Raw genomic sequence first — 17,551 nt, forward strand, 5'->3', positions numbered from 1 at the left:
GTTGGGAAGATATGCCCCATTTTATTTTTTTTTTCATTTTTTTATTAAAGCTTTTTATTTTCAAAATATATCCATGGATAATTTTTCAACATTAATCCTTGCAAAGCCTTGTGTTCCAAATTTTCCACTCCTTCCCCTCACTCCCTCCCCTAGATGGCAAGTAATTCAATAGATGTTATAGATGTTAAAATATATGTTAAATCTAATATATATAAACATATTTGTACAATTTTCTTGCTGCACAAAAAGGAAAGAAAATGAATAAGAAAACAAAATGCAAATGAACAACAACAAAAAGAGTGGAAATGTTATGTTATGATCCACATTCAGTTCCCACAATCCTCTCTCTCTAGGTGTAGATGGCTCTCTTCCTCACAAGATCACTGAAATTGGATTGCCCCATTTTCAACAAGAGTTGCTGGGATAAGATCAGTTCAACAATAAGCATTTATTAAGCACTTATTATGTGTCAGACACTGTGATAAGTGCTGTGGCCATTCAGTTGTGTCGAATTCTTTGTAAATCCATTTGGGATTTTCTTGGCAAAGATATTAGAATAATTTGCCATTTCCTTCTCTAGCTCAAGAAGCTGAGGCAAACAGGGTTAAGGGATTTGTCCAAGATCACACAGCTAGTAATTATCTGAGGCCATAATAACATTGCTAATAGTTTATGAAGCACTTTACATTATTTTCTCACTTATTCCTCACAACTCTGTGAGGTAGATAGTTTTAGGATATTCATTTTATAGTTGAGAACATTGAGGCAAGTAAAGGTTATGTAACTTACCCAGGGAACTGCTAATATGCGTGTGAGGTAGTATTGAAAAACAGGCCTTTCCCACTCCACATGCCCTGTTTCATTCACCATGCTACACAAGTGGTAGGACATAGAATATATAAGATAACAAAGAAAACTAATTAGATTGAAATACAGTTATAAAAGTACTTTTCAAAGTTGATGGACCCTAGGTTAAGGAGCCCTGTTCTAGATAAATTTTATTTCCTGATGGACTGCAAAGTTCCTGCTTAGAAGCTCTTTGGAAACCAAAAATTTATCTTCTTCTTTTACAGGTCTGCTTGCTATATTCCTTAAGTAATTGCACTTGCCAGATCTTATATACAAATCTCCCTAAATTTTATAACTTTGTTGAAGCTATTAGGTTATCACATGCTTTCCATTTATTACCATTCAATTATTCTTCTCTTTTAACACTCATTGTTTTTTCCCTTTTAAAAATCTGAACAAAGAAAGGAACATTTCCATACACACAACAGAAAGGGAAAAGGAAATTCTATATGAAATTATGAATTTCTGGTTTATATGGCTAATTCTAAAATTAAAAAAAACTGTAACAATTCTTACATATTACTTTCAAAATGTCCCTGATTTCTAACGCTTCCTTCTGAATTTCTCTTTGTTTTCTTTTGCACACTATAAAAATTGATAAAAATGATAAGATTTCATGTTAGTTTCTTTTCTTCCAGGAAGTCTTCAAGTATCAGGCACTATGTTTTTCTAATATTATATATAGTTATATATGTCAGGATGCATTTCTTACATGCAAATATTTGTATTTGCTTTTATTTTTCCCACTGTCTCCTTAAAAATACAATGTCTATATCCATTCTAAAATCTTATACCTTTTAGTATAGTGCCATATGTTTCTATGTCTCTTTAATAAATGTTGATGATAATGGTGAGCATGTTTGACTATGCAGTCACCCAACAGCCTTTGGATGGGAAACCCTATGTAAATCATCACCAAATAAGAATCTGCAGTGATACAAGAAGAAAATACAAAAGCAAACTTGGCGCATAGTAACAGAGAAACAGTTCTAAGGCTCATTTCCTGCTGTACCATCTAGACCACCTGAAGACTGAACAGAACCAAAGTTATCTGAAACTATTGTATGTTTATGAAATGAATTTCATAAATCTACATGTTAAATGACCTCTACAATCTCATCTTGAACATGGTGACAGAGGTGTGAATGTGGGCTCACATTTGAAGTCTTAGAAGTTTTTGTTTTTTTCACTGCTGAGTCTACAATATAAAGTCCATTGTTTAAGTAGGTGCTTTGTTTTTTCTTTTTCATAGGATAGGAAAGGAAAATAATATTACCACTTGAAAGAAGATTGATTTTGTAAGCAGTCATGAAGCATATGACAAAAGCATAGAAATGATCGATACAAAAACAACAGACTAGGTCTCAATCCTTTTATCTGTTTGTACATATTATTCACATGACTGCTTCCGTAATACTGGGAAATGTTTTAAAAGCAGCCTTTGCTTTTAATATTTCTTAGAAGACCTGGAGCCAGGATCATTGTCTATTCCTCTTTTTCTAGAGCTGCTTTCTTTAATTGCTGTATAGCATAAAAGTAACATCTTGATGTCTTCTCCTAGTCCTGACCCTTGCCCATAAGCACTCACATGCAATAGGAATCCAGCTTGTTACACTTGGTTGCTCTCTGCCCAATTACCGATATTTTTACTGTGGTTGCAGCATTGGGAATATGGCACCATTATAATTATGCATAGCAATATTCTTATTGATGGAGAAAAAAAAGTTGATACCTGTGTAACAACTGACGACTCTTTCATCTTTGCAGATATTTCAGAAATAAATGGGATATTTTTGATGATTAGTTTTCAACAGGACAGAATGTTGGAGTAAGGAGTTCCAGAAATTTCTGTGCCAGTTGAGGATTGGCAGTTGGTTCCTTCCAGCTGTTCCTAACAGGGTTCTCACTGCAGGAATTGAAAAATGGCTCATAGTTATGAAGTAGTAAGAAGTCTAGGATTTTGTATCCAATAGTTTGTTTTGTTACTTTTTTTTCTTTTCAGAATCTGAAGGGACAGGAAATGGGATGTAAATTTAATAATGAAAGGCTTATGTATTTTAAAAATTATATCTATATGATGCTCAAACAACAGTAGAATAAATCAAATAACTGGTCAGTTTGGTGAAAAAAAATCCAAGTGGTAATTTTTTGTCATATAAAACTTCAAACCTAGTTGTATTGAATTTTTCACTGGCTATGTTGGCATCATGTAGATTGCTTGGGGGAAGGGGAGGCATGGACTCCCTGCAGTAATTTTAAGCTTTGGACTTGACAGTTCTCAGGCAGACACTTACTTGTTGGTGACTAGGCTTGCTCATGTTCTTATGTTGTACATCTGTTGGAGAAAAAGAGAAGAAGGGAATAGGACACTATTTTAGATATGCTATCTTTCCCTTCAGTTAAACTGACAAAACTTCAGCTTTCTTAGAAAGGGGTATGGCTATACATTTTATATTAATTAAAAGTTCAAAAAATAGCACATGTATACATATATTTGCCATAAAGAAGTTAAATATAATAAAATACAAAAATAATTATTAGACAATGGTGAATTACTAGTAAGTGTATGTATGAATGACAAACTATCAGTCTATCAGATATAGAAAAAAAATGTACTTTTTATCTTACTTGGTTTGTTTTCTGCTTTGCTTTCCTCCTAGATGTGGTTCTCACTTTAAGAAAATATGGCATATAAAAATATGAACTTATAAGACAAACAAATTAGGGGCTAATTTCACACATAACCAATCATCTGATTTTTTAAAATACCAAAAGAGTGACTGAAGATCTTACCTAGAAAGTAAGGCTCCTTAATATTTATTACATATGATTATGTGATCCAATCTGTAAAAATTTGACTTACATAAGAACTCACCTTTTATCTATAAGAAGGTAAAATTATACTCTTAAATGGGATTCAGAATTGAGTAATTTATCCTTCATATAGTTCTACAACTAGAGTTTGAAATTATCTGCTGAACTGGAGCTGCATCCCATCACATTAGATAATTTGAGAACCCTAAAATAATCTAGAATAGGAAGAAATAGTAGTCAATAAGATAATGACCTATAAAACAAAATTAATTCAGTTCAATCTGTGCTGTATAAATCTGATCTGTTTCTTTAAAAGGATTGTTGTTTTTTTTTTTTTTTTTAATTATACTAGGGATGATATATATTTCCACATAGCATAATGGCTTGAGTGCATATGTTTTTTAAAATCTACTATTTAAATGGTAAGGTTCAACAATTCATATATTTTCTTAAAGTTTTTCTATTTTTTCTCAGGTGATATAGTACTTTTAATGCTTTAATTATTATGCTAGAGAAAATCATTAGAAATAATCAAGAAAAGGAAGAATTGGTATTGTCAGATTTCAAATTATATTACAAAACTAATTATCAAAACTATCTGGTACTAAATAAAAAAATAAGAAAATACATTAGAAGTACAGATTAGATAAGTAAATCCATAAAGACATATTTTTAGTAAATTTAAGATCACAAGCCATTGACTGTACTTGACTAGGAAAACTAAAGAGCAATTTGATTAAAAAAAAAAAAAAGTAAATTTAGAAATGCATCTTAAACACCAAAAAATGATATAGTGGTAAGAGTACTTAATTATGATATGAGTCAGAAAAGCTGAGTTTGAATCCCAGATCTGCCATTTATTATCTAGGACACCTTAGTCAAGTCATTTATTCTAGGTCTCAGTTTCCTAATCTAAAAAAGGGGAAGAATATGGACTAGAGGATGATAATTTCCTTTCAGATTATAAATTTATGAACTAATGAATACAAATTAAGAGGACAGCCTACACCTTCCCAAACAGAGAAAGTAAGACAGAGAAAGAGAGGAGAGAAGAGAAAGGCGAGAGAGAGAGAGAGAGAGAGAGAGAGAGAGAGAGAGAGAGAGAGAGAGAGAGAGAGACAGAGAGAGAGAGAGAGAGAGAGAGAGAGAGAGAGAGAGAGAACAAAAGACTGGGAAAAATTCACAAACATAAAATCAAGGAAATTATAAAAGTCAAAATAAATCATTTTATTACATAAAATTAAAATGCTTTTGCACCAATAAAATACAAGTAACTAGAAGGAGAAGAAAAGTTACAGAAAGGGGGAAAAAACCCTTTGCATTAAACTTTTCTGTTAAAAATTTGATGTTCAAAGTTTATAGGGAAATTAATACTAATCAATGAGAAATTATTTTGAGATTTTTTTTAAAAATGGCCTTTTGTGATCTCTTCTGCATCATTTGTAATAACTCAGAAATAAAAATTAAATGTAATAATATTAATGCAGTACTCTTCTACCTTCTAATCTAAATCTAGTTAATAATGTAGGTAGAATACTTTTTTGAAATGTCATCACAATTCACTATTTCCTTAATTTTAAGCATTAATTACAGATTTTAATTATGACATCCTATGCAATCATCACATTAGTGGTTTTTTAATAAATATTTTTCAGTTGCCAAAAACATGTAAAGAAAGATGAGAAACTAATGAGACTGTTAGTAATTGTCATGTATTTTCCATGTACTAATATTTATTGACAAAAACCTCCTTTTATATTTGCAGTGAGCTAAGAATTCTATAATTATGTTAGTGTCAAATACAGGGTTAAGTAGCATATTTTTTAATAGATTTTAAACTAGGAATTTTTTTAATATAGAAAAGTTGTAAAATTTCACAACTAATCATTTCAAAATTACTTGAAATATTAGCATTTCTTATATTCTTTATAAGACATTTTATATTTTAATAAAAGATATTTGAGGTATGGCTTATAGAGGAATATAACAAAATATATCTAAATTTTTATGATATTTAGAAATACTAATAGGTCACTAATGATTCTGAAATTATTTGAGTGATATTCCTGAGTTCCATCTTTAATTCATTGAGCAAAGATTATTCAGTGGCAAATATGACAATTTTTCTAATTAATAAGCTCCACTCTTGGTGACATCTTTTCCTATATCTAAAGAGGTGAATAGCACAAAATGCCATAGGCAAAATGCAGTACCACGTTATCAAATAAATGTTCAAGGTACAGCTTATAATGTTGAAAAATAGAAAAATAAATTGACCTTGATGAAGTGTGTCTTCTTTTGTCTGTTCCCAGGAAAGTTTATTTCAGGTATTTCTACTGCTGAAATGATTAGAGTTAACAGCTTTTTCCCTCCATTTTATTTTACAGGGTCTCTTCATCTTCCTGATATATGGGGTGTACAACACAGAGGTAAGTCTGCTTGGAGTATCTCAAGGCTGACAGAGTGAATGAGAGAAATGACAGGTTTCTTATCTTGATAACTGAGGGACAAAGTTGGCTTTCCATACGAGTGTCCTACTGCCCTTCATGCTTGGACTAGCTTATATGCATCTATCTCAGCTTACCATTAAACACAGACACCCTGAATAAAGGGACAGACTCATTTCTCATAGGCATTGACTAATATTTTACTGCTGTTTTAAGTTTTTGAATTTCCAGTCTTTCTTTTAACACTTAGCTACACTCCATTGTATTAAAAGTTTTATGGTTCAAGGGCCAGAACTTTGCCATTTGTAGTCACATGCAATAAGGGACTAATTTTTCTTAACTCTAAAAACATTATGTAGAATATAATATTTCATCAAATACTGGTTTTTTTTTATGAATCACCTTTAATATTTTTAAATGATCTGTAAATATTTGAGGCCAAGAACTGAGGCCTGTGGGTATTTGTTCATGATCTCATGATGTCAGCATGTTATTTAGAGGCCTTGGTGTTAGAAAACCTTGATTCCCAGTTGTGACACAATAGCTGGGTGACACTGGACAAGTCCTTTCATCCTTTTAAGTCTTGTCTTTCTAAATCCTCATCTGTAAAATAAGTTTAGTAATAATGTTACCTACCTCAGAGAATGGTTGTGGGGAAAAGGTTTTGCAAACCATAAACTGCTATATAAACTCATGGATAAAATACTTGAAAAAAGGAAAAAAGAAAATCGTCTTATTTTTATATTCAAAAAATATACTTTATAGAATGTATATCATTACAGTCCTAACATTTCAAGTTAAGAAACATTTATTTAGTGCCTCGTATGTGCCAGGCACCTGTACAAAGCTCCATATGTCTTTTTTTTTTTTTTTTTTTTTTTTTGGAAGTGACTTATTTATGTAATCCAATAGGAAAAAATGCAATTTCAGAGAGCTGCATGCTCAGTAGCAATTCAGTCCCATTCAATCAACATTTATTAAGAACCTACTCTATTCGAGGCACGTTGGATACAAAAAGAGGCAAGAGACAGTTCTGGCCCTCAAGGAGCTTACAATATATAAGATGTGCACCTAGTACACAGGTGCTCAAATAAATATTTGAGTTGATTCGTTAGGTTTGTGTTTGGGAGATTCCTTTAGGGGAAAAAGAAAGAATAATCATCTATACTCCTTGAGATCCTGCTTGGCTTGGAAGGAGGGGTGGGCCATAGGAGTGGGAAGGAAGAATGACACCGGAGATCTTCCAAAGGTGGTGGTGATATTGTAAGCCACTTCAGTTTCCAAAAAGAAAAGTGGCCGTGAGATAACAGGACAAATAGGCTCATTAGTAAAGCCTACAAAGGAATGTGGGCATTTAAATAACGTTTAATGATGATGAAGTGCGTGTGGGCGTGTGTTTTATAGGGCGGCTCAACTCGGAGTGCAAGCGGTTTCCTTTTTGAGTAGCCTTCAGGTAGGTTGGCAGAAAGCAACCTTTTTTTTTTTTGGCAAAGGTACCCCGATTACGTTTTCAAAGTAGGCCACTCCCACGACCAAACCAGATCCAAGAGATCCCAGACTAAGGCAGGGGCGAATGGGTTTGGGGAAGCAGGACGACTGGGGGGTTTGGAGGGGCGGTGTTTGGGCATCGAGGCCCTCTGGGAAGGGTGCAGCCCGCTGACGGGCTAGGGCCCCCTCTGCTCTCCGTTTTACTTCCAATCCCTTCTCCGGCTGCCTCATTCCTTCTCCCCGGCGCCCACTTTCTTTCTCCCAGACAGCCCTGGTAACTCCAATCCCAAATCCTCGTCCCTTCTGACCCTGCCGGTTGCACGTCTAAGGCCCCAGCCGATCCGGGCCTTCATTCCCTTTGCCTCAGCCCAGGCCCACCCCTCTGGTCACTTCATAAGTCCCCGCCCCACTGGCTCCACTGGCCCCACACGAGTCGGCCCCAACCCTCGGGCCCAACCGCCCGAATGATTGACAGGCCGGCCGGGCGGAAGCTGTTGCGCAGGCGCCCTGGCTCCCCAGAGCTCCCCTCTGGCCGGGTCGAGTAGTTCCCAGCAGACCCCGCGCCGCGCCTGCGCAGTGCCAGGGAGGCTTTTAATTCCATTGTGGAGAGGACTCGGCGTTATTTTTATTAACTGGAGGCGACGGCGGCTGCGGTGGCGGCGGCGGGACCCGTAAGTGCTGCTGCTGGGGGCCGGGAGGGGGGAGGGGGCGAGGCCCGGGGTAGGGCCGCCGTACCATGCGCGCTGGGGCCGGAGGCGGCCGGGGATAAGCGCCGGGCGCGTTGCGGTCTGGGCGGCGGCGGCGGCGGCGGCGGCGGCAGCGGCGGCGGCGGCGGCGGTGGTGGGGTCTGAGCGCCGCGGTGGTCCCGGCCCCGGGGCCCGGTTCCTCCTCCTTCCCTCCCTTCTCCTCCCTTTTCCTCCTCTCCTCAGCCAGGCCTCCTCCGGGGTATGAAAGTCGGCAGCGGGTTCCTGAGTAGCGGCGGCGGCGGCGGCAGCGGCAGCGGTAGCAGCAGCGGCGGCGGCGGCGGCGGCGGCGGCGGCAGCGGCGGCGGCAGTAGCAGCGGCAGCAGCAGCAGCAGCAGCAGCAGCAGCGGCAGCAGGAGGGCGGAGATGGAACCCACCTTCCCCCCGAGTATGGTCATGTTCAACCACCGGCTCCCCCCGGTCACCAGCTTCACCCGGGCGGCGGTGGGGGCCGCCCCTCCCCCGCAGTGCGTGTTATCCTCCTCCTCTTCCTCCTCTTCATCTTCCTCCTCCTCGACCTCCTCCTCCTCCTCTTCCTCGGCCTCCAACTCCGCAGCCCCAGCCGCCGAGCCTCCCCCGCCTCCTCCTCCTGCCCCGGACATGACTTTCAAGAAGGAGCCCGCGGCGCCGGCCGCGGCCTACCCCCCGCAGAGGAACTCGTGGGGATTTCTGCAGTCCCTGGTGAGCATCAAACAAGAGAAACCTACAGAGCCGGAGGAGCAGCAGCATCACCATCACCACCACCACTATGGAGGGCTGTTTGCAGGGGCGGAGGAGAGACCTCCCGGCCTAGGAGGCGGGGAGGGGGGGAGCCACGGCGTCATCCAGGACCTGAGCCTTCTCCACCAGCACGGGCAGCACCCGCCCCCCCAGCACCATCGCGACGTGTTACTCAGCAGCAGCAGGACGGATGACCACCACGGCAGCGAGGAGCCAAAGCAGGACACTAATGTCAAAAAGGCAAAGAGGCCAAAGCCAGAATCTCAGGGAATCAAAGCCAAGCGGAAGCCCAGCGCTTCTTCCAAGCCTTCTCTGGTTGGAGATGGAGAAGGTGCCATTCTTTCCCCAAGTCAGAAACCTCACATCTGTGAACACTGTAGCGCTGCTTTCAGGAGCTCCTACCACCTGCGCAGACATGTCCTCATTCATACAGGAGAAAGACCTTTCCAGTGCAGCCAGTGTAGCATGGGTTTCATTCAGAAGTACCTACTGCAAAGACATGAGAAAATTCATAGTAGAGAGAAGCCATTTGGGTGTGATCAATGCAGCATGAAGTTCATTCAGAAGTACCATATGGAGAGACACAAGAGGACACATAGTGGAGAAAAGCCATACAAATGTGATACTTGTCAACAGTATTTTTCAAGGACTGATAGATTATTGAAGCACAGGCGCACATGTGGTGAAACCATAGCTAAAGGAGCAGCTAGTGCAGAACCTGGGTCATCAAACCATAACAATATGGGTAACCTGACTGTGTTGTCTCAGGGAAATACAAGTTCTTCAAGAAGAAAAAATAAGTCAAAAAGCATATCTATTGAAAACAAGGAACATAAGACTGGTAAAGCAAATGAATCACAAATTGCAAATAATATCAACATGCAGAGTTATACAGTAGAAATTCCTATTGTGTCTTCCAGTGGTGGCATAATTGGCGCTGGTATAGATGAGTTACAAAAAAGGGTGCCAAAGTTGGTCTTCAAAAAAGGAAGCAGAAAAAATACAGACAAAAACTACCTTAATTTTGTGTCACCATTACCAGATATAGTTGGACAGAAATCGTTGTCAGGGAAACCAAGTGGTTCTCTTGGCATAGTATCCAATAGTAGTGTGGAGGCCATTAGTCTTCTCCAGAGTGCAGGTGGCAAGCAAGGCCAGCTAAGTAGCAACTATGATGATGCCATGCAGTTTTCAAAGAAAAGAAGATATTTACAAACTGCCAGTGGTAACAGTGCCTTTTCTATAAACGTTGGACACATGGCCTCCCAACAGTCTGTCATCCAGTCTGCAGGTGTGAGCGTTATGGACAACGAAGCACCATTATCACTTATTGATTCCTCATCTCTAAACACTGAGATCAAGTCTTGTCATGACAAGTCTGGGATCCCTGATGAAGTCTTACAGAGCCTTTTGGATCAGTACTCCAGTAAATCTGAGGGGCAGAAAGAGGATCCTTTCAATATAACAGAACAACGAGTTGATTTACACCCTTCAGGAGAACATTCAGACATGGTTCAAGAGGAAAATTTGAGCCCAGGCAACCAGACACCTTCAAATGACAAAGCAAACATGTTGCAAGGATATTCCAAATACATCCAGCAAGCTTTTGAAAGATCAGCCAATAGCACTGGTTTTGCTTTTGGACCCAGTTTCCAGTTTGTTAGTTTGTCTTCAACTCTCCACAACCACACTTTATTTCCAGATAAACAAATATACACTACATCTCCTCTGGAGTGTGGTTTCAGCCAATCTGTTACCTCAGTGTTGCCAACTACATTGCCAAAGCCTCCTTTTGGGATGTTGCTTGGATCTCAACCAGGTTTTTATTTATCTGCTTTGGAGGCCACCCATCAGCAGCTGACTCCATCACAGGAGCTGGATGATCTGATAGATCCACAGAAAAACTTAGAGACTTCATCAAGCTACCAGTCTACATCTCAGAAATTGACTAGCCAGAAGGAACAGAAAAATTTAGAGTCCTCCACAAGCTTTCAGATTCCATCTCAGGAGTTAACTAGCCAGATAGATCCTCAGAAAGACATAGAGCCTAGAACAACGTATCAAATTGAGAACTTTGCACAAGCATTTGGTTCTCAGTTTAAGTCGGGCAGCAGGGTGCCAATGACCTTTATCACTAACTCTAATGGAGAAGTGGACCATAGAGTAAGGACTTCAGTGTCAGATTTCTCAGGGTATACAAATATGATGTCTGATGTAAGTGAGCCATGTAGTACAAGAGTAAAGACACCAACCAGCCAAAGTTACAGGTAAGGTCCCAAGAGTGACCAGGCTGGGGGTCTTACAATGTAATTTTGTTTTATTTTGAGAACACTGCCATTGGAATGTTTCTACATGATCCTATTAAGAATAATGTAACATGCCCTTTCAATGCAACTTTTCATATTTAGTTTATTTTGTTAGTGTGATTTTAGCTCTGTTTGTATTATGATTTTTAATCAAAATCAATAGATTAAAAATAGTTTGACATTCAAAGTGACAATGTTTAGCAATCAAATTTACATGTATAGATTGTCAGGGAATAGCCCAAAAGTTTTAAATGCAAAAAAAAAAAAAAAAAAAATCCACAAAAAAAATTTTGTTCCTAGGATTAAGGTTTATTCTAATTGCTTTACTCTCAGGAAAGTGTAATAACGCATGGGAATTCTATACATTATCACTGTATTGGAATATCCACCTTGCAGATAGAAGAATGATAAATATTTCAACATTTAAGTAAGGGATCTAAAACATTTCAAATTGCTATCTCTATCTGGGCTGATCCAAAATTCTGAGATGTTGGCTACCTATATTTTGTTGCAGCTTTTCAAATGTACTCTGATCTTCCAAACCACATTCATTCCAGACTGGTAGAACAAATATTCTTGGATCTTTGATCAAAGCCTGGAATGATAGCTTTAATATAAAGAAGAATGAAAAGCGCCCTCCCCCTCATCCCAACTATAACAAGGCTGTAATTCCATTAAGAGATTCTAGTGACATCCACAAAAATTGAAATCCAAGTGGTTGGTTCTTATCATAAGAACCATAAGATGGTATTATGTAATTCATATAAATTTTGGGGATGCATTTATTATACATGGTTTAAAACATTTTCTTTTCCACTTGTCTTTTAGTATATCGCAAACCCTTCTATGTTTTGTCTCAACCCTGTTCTTCAAGGTTTTTGGACTTTCCCTCCTTGTTCCCTTCTCCCTATCTTGACAGTTTGAATTTTTAAATGATTTACATTCCAAAACATAATTCATTATGTACTTTTTATATGTCTTATGGCATCAGATAGTCAACATTAGTGTAAACACCCCTCTCCCATTTGTAAGTCCAATTCAGGTTTCCATGTATAATAATATCTTAACCCCACTTACTCACAGCTCTGTGTAATAAGGTTGTAATTCTGTCTGGTGGCTTAGCCAATGAGAATTGAGCTTAGTATTTCCTAATGACATCAGAACCTCTGTGAAATTGCAGCCTTTCCTGTACTTTCTGGAGTACATGAGTCAGTATTGTACACGGATCTTGTGAAGTTAATGGAAACTTGCTAGGAACGCTAATGGCCATTCGAAGCTACTGATAGGCGGTGGCGCTGCTCTAAACCACTTTTTAGCAAATGTATTTTTTTTTCTGATTACATTTTTTATTGTACTTTGATGTTTATGCTCATGAGTTTTTTATGTACTTTTGGTGATGTTTCAGTCCTGTGTACTCTTCTGACGTCAGAAAAGTACCACTGGTTGTTTGCAGTCTTATTGTGTAATCAGCCTAATACAGGCTTCCATGTATAATAAAGTAATTAACATTGTGCAAGTGTACAACACTTCTGTTAGGAAAGCAGTGTTTGAAAAATAAGAAATTATTTAAAAAAAAATGTTTGAGAATACCAGTTAATTTTTCTTCCCCACTTCCCCTTCCTTAGGCTGCTTTCACCAACTGAAGTCACCTGTTTGCCAATGCAAGGTTCTTATAGAATTTATTTAATCCCCTAAATTCACTCTATACTAACATGAGTCTATATTTCATTCTTATTACAGTTGAGTGCAGTAAGTTCTTCTATTTAGGTACAGAGTGCAAGCTGTAATCAAGGGATGGAGAGGACCTTTACCACTGTATCTCTTAAGCTGTATAATTTTTCTCAATTTTTTTTGTTTTATACAGGTTTTGAATTTCTTTAACTTTGTGTGTACTGAATATTGCATATGTATTATTCTGATTTGTTTGCTCTAGCTTAATACCAATAAAAAAAATCCTGTTAATCACAAAATTGAGGAAAGGAGATATCACTTAATACCAGTCATATTTTTCAGATTTCCTATTAACTAAATTCCATAGGTTATTTATCATCTGTACCTAGCAGTTTTGAGACTTGTGCTTTTTAAAATTCAGTACACTTATTGTGTTAAGCATAGATACTTTGCATCCAAGTTTATTGTAATTGGAAATCAGTTTGAATATTTTCATTTTTATTAGTGTTTTAGCTATGCACAATATTGTGAAACCATACAAATTACATATTTTGTAAATTAAAATTGTTTTTCTTGAAATTTTTGAGTTGGCTATTGTAGATGCTATTCCAGATAGATTATGTTCTAAATCTTAAAGTAAGAAATTTTGTTTTAGTTTTAGTTTCCAATTTATTTTGATCCTAAGTGCATTCTTTAAAACATTGTAATAGAATAATAGCATTAAAAAAAACTAAGAACATACATAGTAGGGGGAAAGAACTGGTAAAATTTCACAGGTGGAAAAGTTAAAGGGAAGAATCCTAAACTCCAGAAATAAGGAATCTAGAGCATGTTATTATCAACTTAGTCTTAAGAAAACTTTTTGGGTTTTGGATAAATCTAAATAAGTAATCTTGGAATGAATAATGTTAAACATATATATATATATATCCTTAAGTATGGAGAGAAAATAAGCTCTTATAAATAAATAGCATTCTGAATTATGAAAATTGTATATGGAAATATGGGAGACAAAATGAGTAATTTGGTGGGAAAATGTTACATGAATGGGATAGGTTTGTGATGGAGGCTTTGTTTTCAATATGATTATTATATGTAAGCAAATGTTTAAAGGGTGCACTTTAAAACTTCTAGACAGTTTCTCAGTTATTAAACCTTGCCCCTCCCCTTTTCTCCCTCCCTCCTACCATCAGGAAATGTAAATGTTTTATTCTCTTTTAGAGGTAAAGCTTATCTCCCTGGTTTAGTCATTTCTTTGGAAAGCAGTCTTCAAATGAGCAGAAATCAAGGGAGAGAATCCTCACAGCTATAAAATTTTTAGTTCTTCATACATATTTTTTTGTAGTAGAAAACTTAAGGTCTTGGTGTTTGGAGGCCTGTGTTCAAATTCTGCTTCATATGCTTGCTAATAATAAATATGCTTGCTAATAATACTGAGACCACAGGCAAAGGATAACATTCTAGATTTAAAGTTAGAAAGGACTTTACACATAACCTAGTATAGCCTCTTCATATTTTATAAATGAGGAAATTGGGGCCCAGAGCCATTAAGTGACATACTGCAGGACATAAAGGTGGTAATTGACAGAGCCAAGATTTAGCCACATGTCCCCAGCACTTTCATTACATCCAGAGTTAAGCTCTCAGAATTTCAGTTTTTCCTTCTCTACTAGGAGGTTAATATTTGTACTGTTATCTCAAGCTTTTTGTGGGACAAACGGTTTGTAAACTTTAAAGGACTATACAAATGTAAGCTGTCACTTAATGTTTTTTGCTTCTAGGTTCTCCTGTTTTATTTTTTTTGGTCTTGACAACTATTGTATCATTAGGTGTAAGCCAACTGCCATTGAGGAGGCTTGGGCAGGAGCCCTGCAATTTCTAATCTTACATAGTAGGTTGTGGCACTTGTATAAGAGTCCTCACACAGGATAATGGGTCAGGTGGGATTTTGAGCTCAGGTTATATCTATCCTTTGTTGTTCTATCAACTAGGCTCCACACATCTGCTTTAAACTAATGTAACTATCCACAGGTTTGTTTCTTCTTTATTTTCCATTATGAAATTTCCCCGTATTCCTAGAATAACAAGATATCATGAGCATTTGTTATTTCAAAAGATGGGAGGGGGAAATTATCCTTCTGACTTCAATTAATGTGGTTTTGGATCTAAGAGCCTTTATTATTCAACATGAATGAGAATAATAGTTTAGACAACTAAAAGTTTTTAAGGTAAATTTTTTCTAGCCAACACGATTACTTTGAACCTATAGGAAAAAAATAGTAATCATTTTATGCATATTTTGTACAATAGTTTTTAAATTTCTGCCAACATTGATATGTTTCACTTTCATGTATTTCTTTTTTTTTGATTCTTTTAGATTTACAGAAAGAACCAAATTTATAGTTTGTTCATTTATTTTATGTACTACTTCATTCAAAAATGCAAAATGAATTCATCCTCCCTGATGCTTAACCACTCCTTGCCATTAAGATAAATTGTGAACTGGTGAAAGTTCTTGTTGGGACTTGCATACATAGAAACTCCAAACTAGCTTGTGTTTTCAACCTGAATATTATATATAAGCAAATGTTTATAAAGGGGGCACTTTTAAACTTATAGACAATTTCTGAGGAGTATACCCAGCTCTTCCCTTTCCCTCCTCTCTCCTACTTGAACCGAAGAACTTTCCTTCAAATAATTGGCTTTCAGAATTCAGTGTTCTTTTTAATTAGACTAAAACAGGTATATAAAAGCTTTTTTTGACCGTGGTGTTTGTTTACTAAGAGCTGTCTCATTTTAAGTATGTGGAGCAATATTTCTTTGTTAGTGTTGTGATATGACATCATCTTGCACTGGATCTCATCAGGAATGTTCCATGGATGTTTTGTCATGGGATCCCCTTTAGTATTTTTGAAGGGAAACAACAATTTACCAACCACCTTATACTTTCTGTGAAATGATAAAAGAGCTGATACCTCCTGAAAACCTTGAAAATATTTTATTTAGCAATACTGATTTGTTTTCTATATTCTTATCTCCTGTTTTATTATTATAATGAAAATTACTATACATAGGATCTTGTTGACTGCCTTATAAGTGGGCAAAACATCTGTGAGACTGCAGCTATTTTCAAGGAAATGATAACCAGGAGGCATATATTTTGAAGTACTTAACCCTTAGGTTGTTAACTATTTTCCTATAACCTTTATGTGTCTACATTTTTGTAGATATGTAGTCCTCCAAATACAAATATGTCAACCCAATTTAATTCTTAGATATATTCTTGGACCATTGTGTGGAGCACTGCCTTCAATAATAAGAACACATTCCCTTTTAAATATGGTGAAAATAGGTATCTATTTTTAAAAGATACTGTTGGACACTAAGGACATATTTAATCTAGAATAAAATACAGGTTTTTATAGGGCAGTTTAAGTAACAGAAGAAAAACTTTCATAGCAAATTAAACTGATGGGTATTGAGTTGAATTTATTACACAGTATATGAAATCCCCTATATGATAATTACTAAATGCTGTTCAAACATTTAATTAAGCCTCAAAACAGTTTACTACATTCCATCAACAAGTCATTTAAACAGTGCTGTTAACTATAATCAACTGTCCCAGCTATTTGTTTATGAAGAATTAGCTTCCATATGATCATAGATGAATAAAATCCTACACTTTTTTTATAAAGGAGTAATAAAATTTAATGTTAAATAATAAACCACTTTTGAGTATCACATAGGATAAATATAAATAGCCAAATAGATTTCTATATAAGATATATTTTATTTAAAAAATTAATTCCAAAGCGGTGTTTGCAGAATTATCCTCGAGTTCAAGTGGAGATATGCCTTCTACAAAAAGTTTGGAATTGTGGGGAAATAGCTGGGGGATAAGTATGTTGATTGGAAGGAATATACTCTTCAGCTCACCAAAGACAGGCAGAAGGAAGACTGGGCCCTAAAGCTGCTGAGAAAAGGTAAGGAGTACATATATGAGGTGGGAGGAGAAACAAGTTAAAAATTAAAATGGGGAGTTTGATGCTTATAGTAAAAAGGGGGATCCCTAAAATAATGAATTTGGATTAAAAAGGTGGTGGATTTGGCCCAAATAGGTCTTTTAATTATGTCCTATTTTTTCTCAAGATAATATTAATAAAGCACTTAGCACAGTATATAACATAAAGTTGCTTAATAAATACTTTTTCTCATCTCCCTCTCCCCCCTTTTTCATACTTCCACTACAACTCTAATATTAATATATATAACTTTGTGTTCTCTTTACATTCTTAATGTAATCAAATAAGATGGTCTCACAACTGTAAAAGCTCATAAAAATTGGAAAATCAGTTCCCCACAAAAAATTATAATTGTAAAATTAAGTGAAAAAAATCTATGTACTTGAGGATGGGACTTTGAATTCTTTGGAATCATTTTATTTGAAATAAGCACTTGCCTTTACTGTCCTCGACCTGATAAAAATCAGAAATGTTGTTTAGATAGGAAT

At 36.8% G+C, this 17,551-nt stretch overlaps 1 protein-coding gene and 1 long non-coding RNA gene across 3 annotated transcripts in view; one reads left to right on the forward strand and one right to left on the reverse strand.

Moving 5' to 3' along the window:
* The window catches only part of LOC127562750 (uncharacterized), a 52,132-nt gene extending 44,112 nt beyond the window's left edge, over nt 1–8,020 (reverse strand). Inside the window, exons 1-5 of the long non-coding RNA XR_007953807.1 lie at nt 6,747–8,020; nt 3,478–3,521; nt 3,144–3,184; nt 2,582–2,755; nt 790–871 (exon numbers count right to left, since the gene is read on the reverse strand). This is a non-coding gene — a long non-coding RNA (uncharacterized LOC127562750). The remainder of the gene's footprint in view (nt 1–789; nt 872–2,581; nt 2,756–3,143; nt 3,185–3,477; nt 3,522–6,746) is intronic.
* Nucleotides 8,021–8,178: 158 nt separating this feature from the next.
* ZNF281 (zinc finger protein 281) lies at nt 8,179–13,617 on the forward strand. Of its 2 annotated transcripts, none has more exons than XM_051998698.1 (2): nt 8,179–8,269; nt 8,528–13,617. In XM_051998698.1, the coding sequence occupies exon 2, from the start codon at nt 8,546–8,548 to the stop codon at nt 11,330–11,332; it is 2,787 nt and encodes a 928-aa protein (XP_051854658.1). In that variant the 5' UTR covers nt 8,179–8,269; nt 8,528–8,545; the 3' UTR covers nt 11,333–13,617. The 2 variants fall into 2 exon arrangements, with proteins under 2 accessions (XP_051854658.1, XP_051854657.1); XM_051998697.1 differs by having other exon boundaries at nt 8,185–8,269; nt 8,532–13,617.
* The last annotated feature ends 3,934 nt before the right edge of the window (nt 13,618–17,551 follow it).

The sequence above is a fragment of the Antechinus flavipes genome, chromosome 4 (assembly GCF_016432865.1).
Source record: "Antechinus flavipes isolate AdamAnt ecotype Samford, QLD, Australia chromosome 4, AdamAnt_v2, whole genome shotgun sequence".
Taxonomy (NCBI): domain Eukaryota; kingdom Metazoa; phylum Chordata; class Mammalia; order Dasyuromorphia; family Dasyuridae; genus Antechinus; species Antechinus flavipes.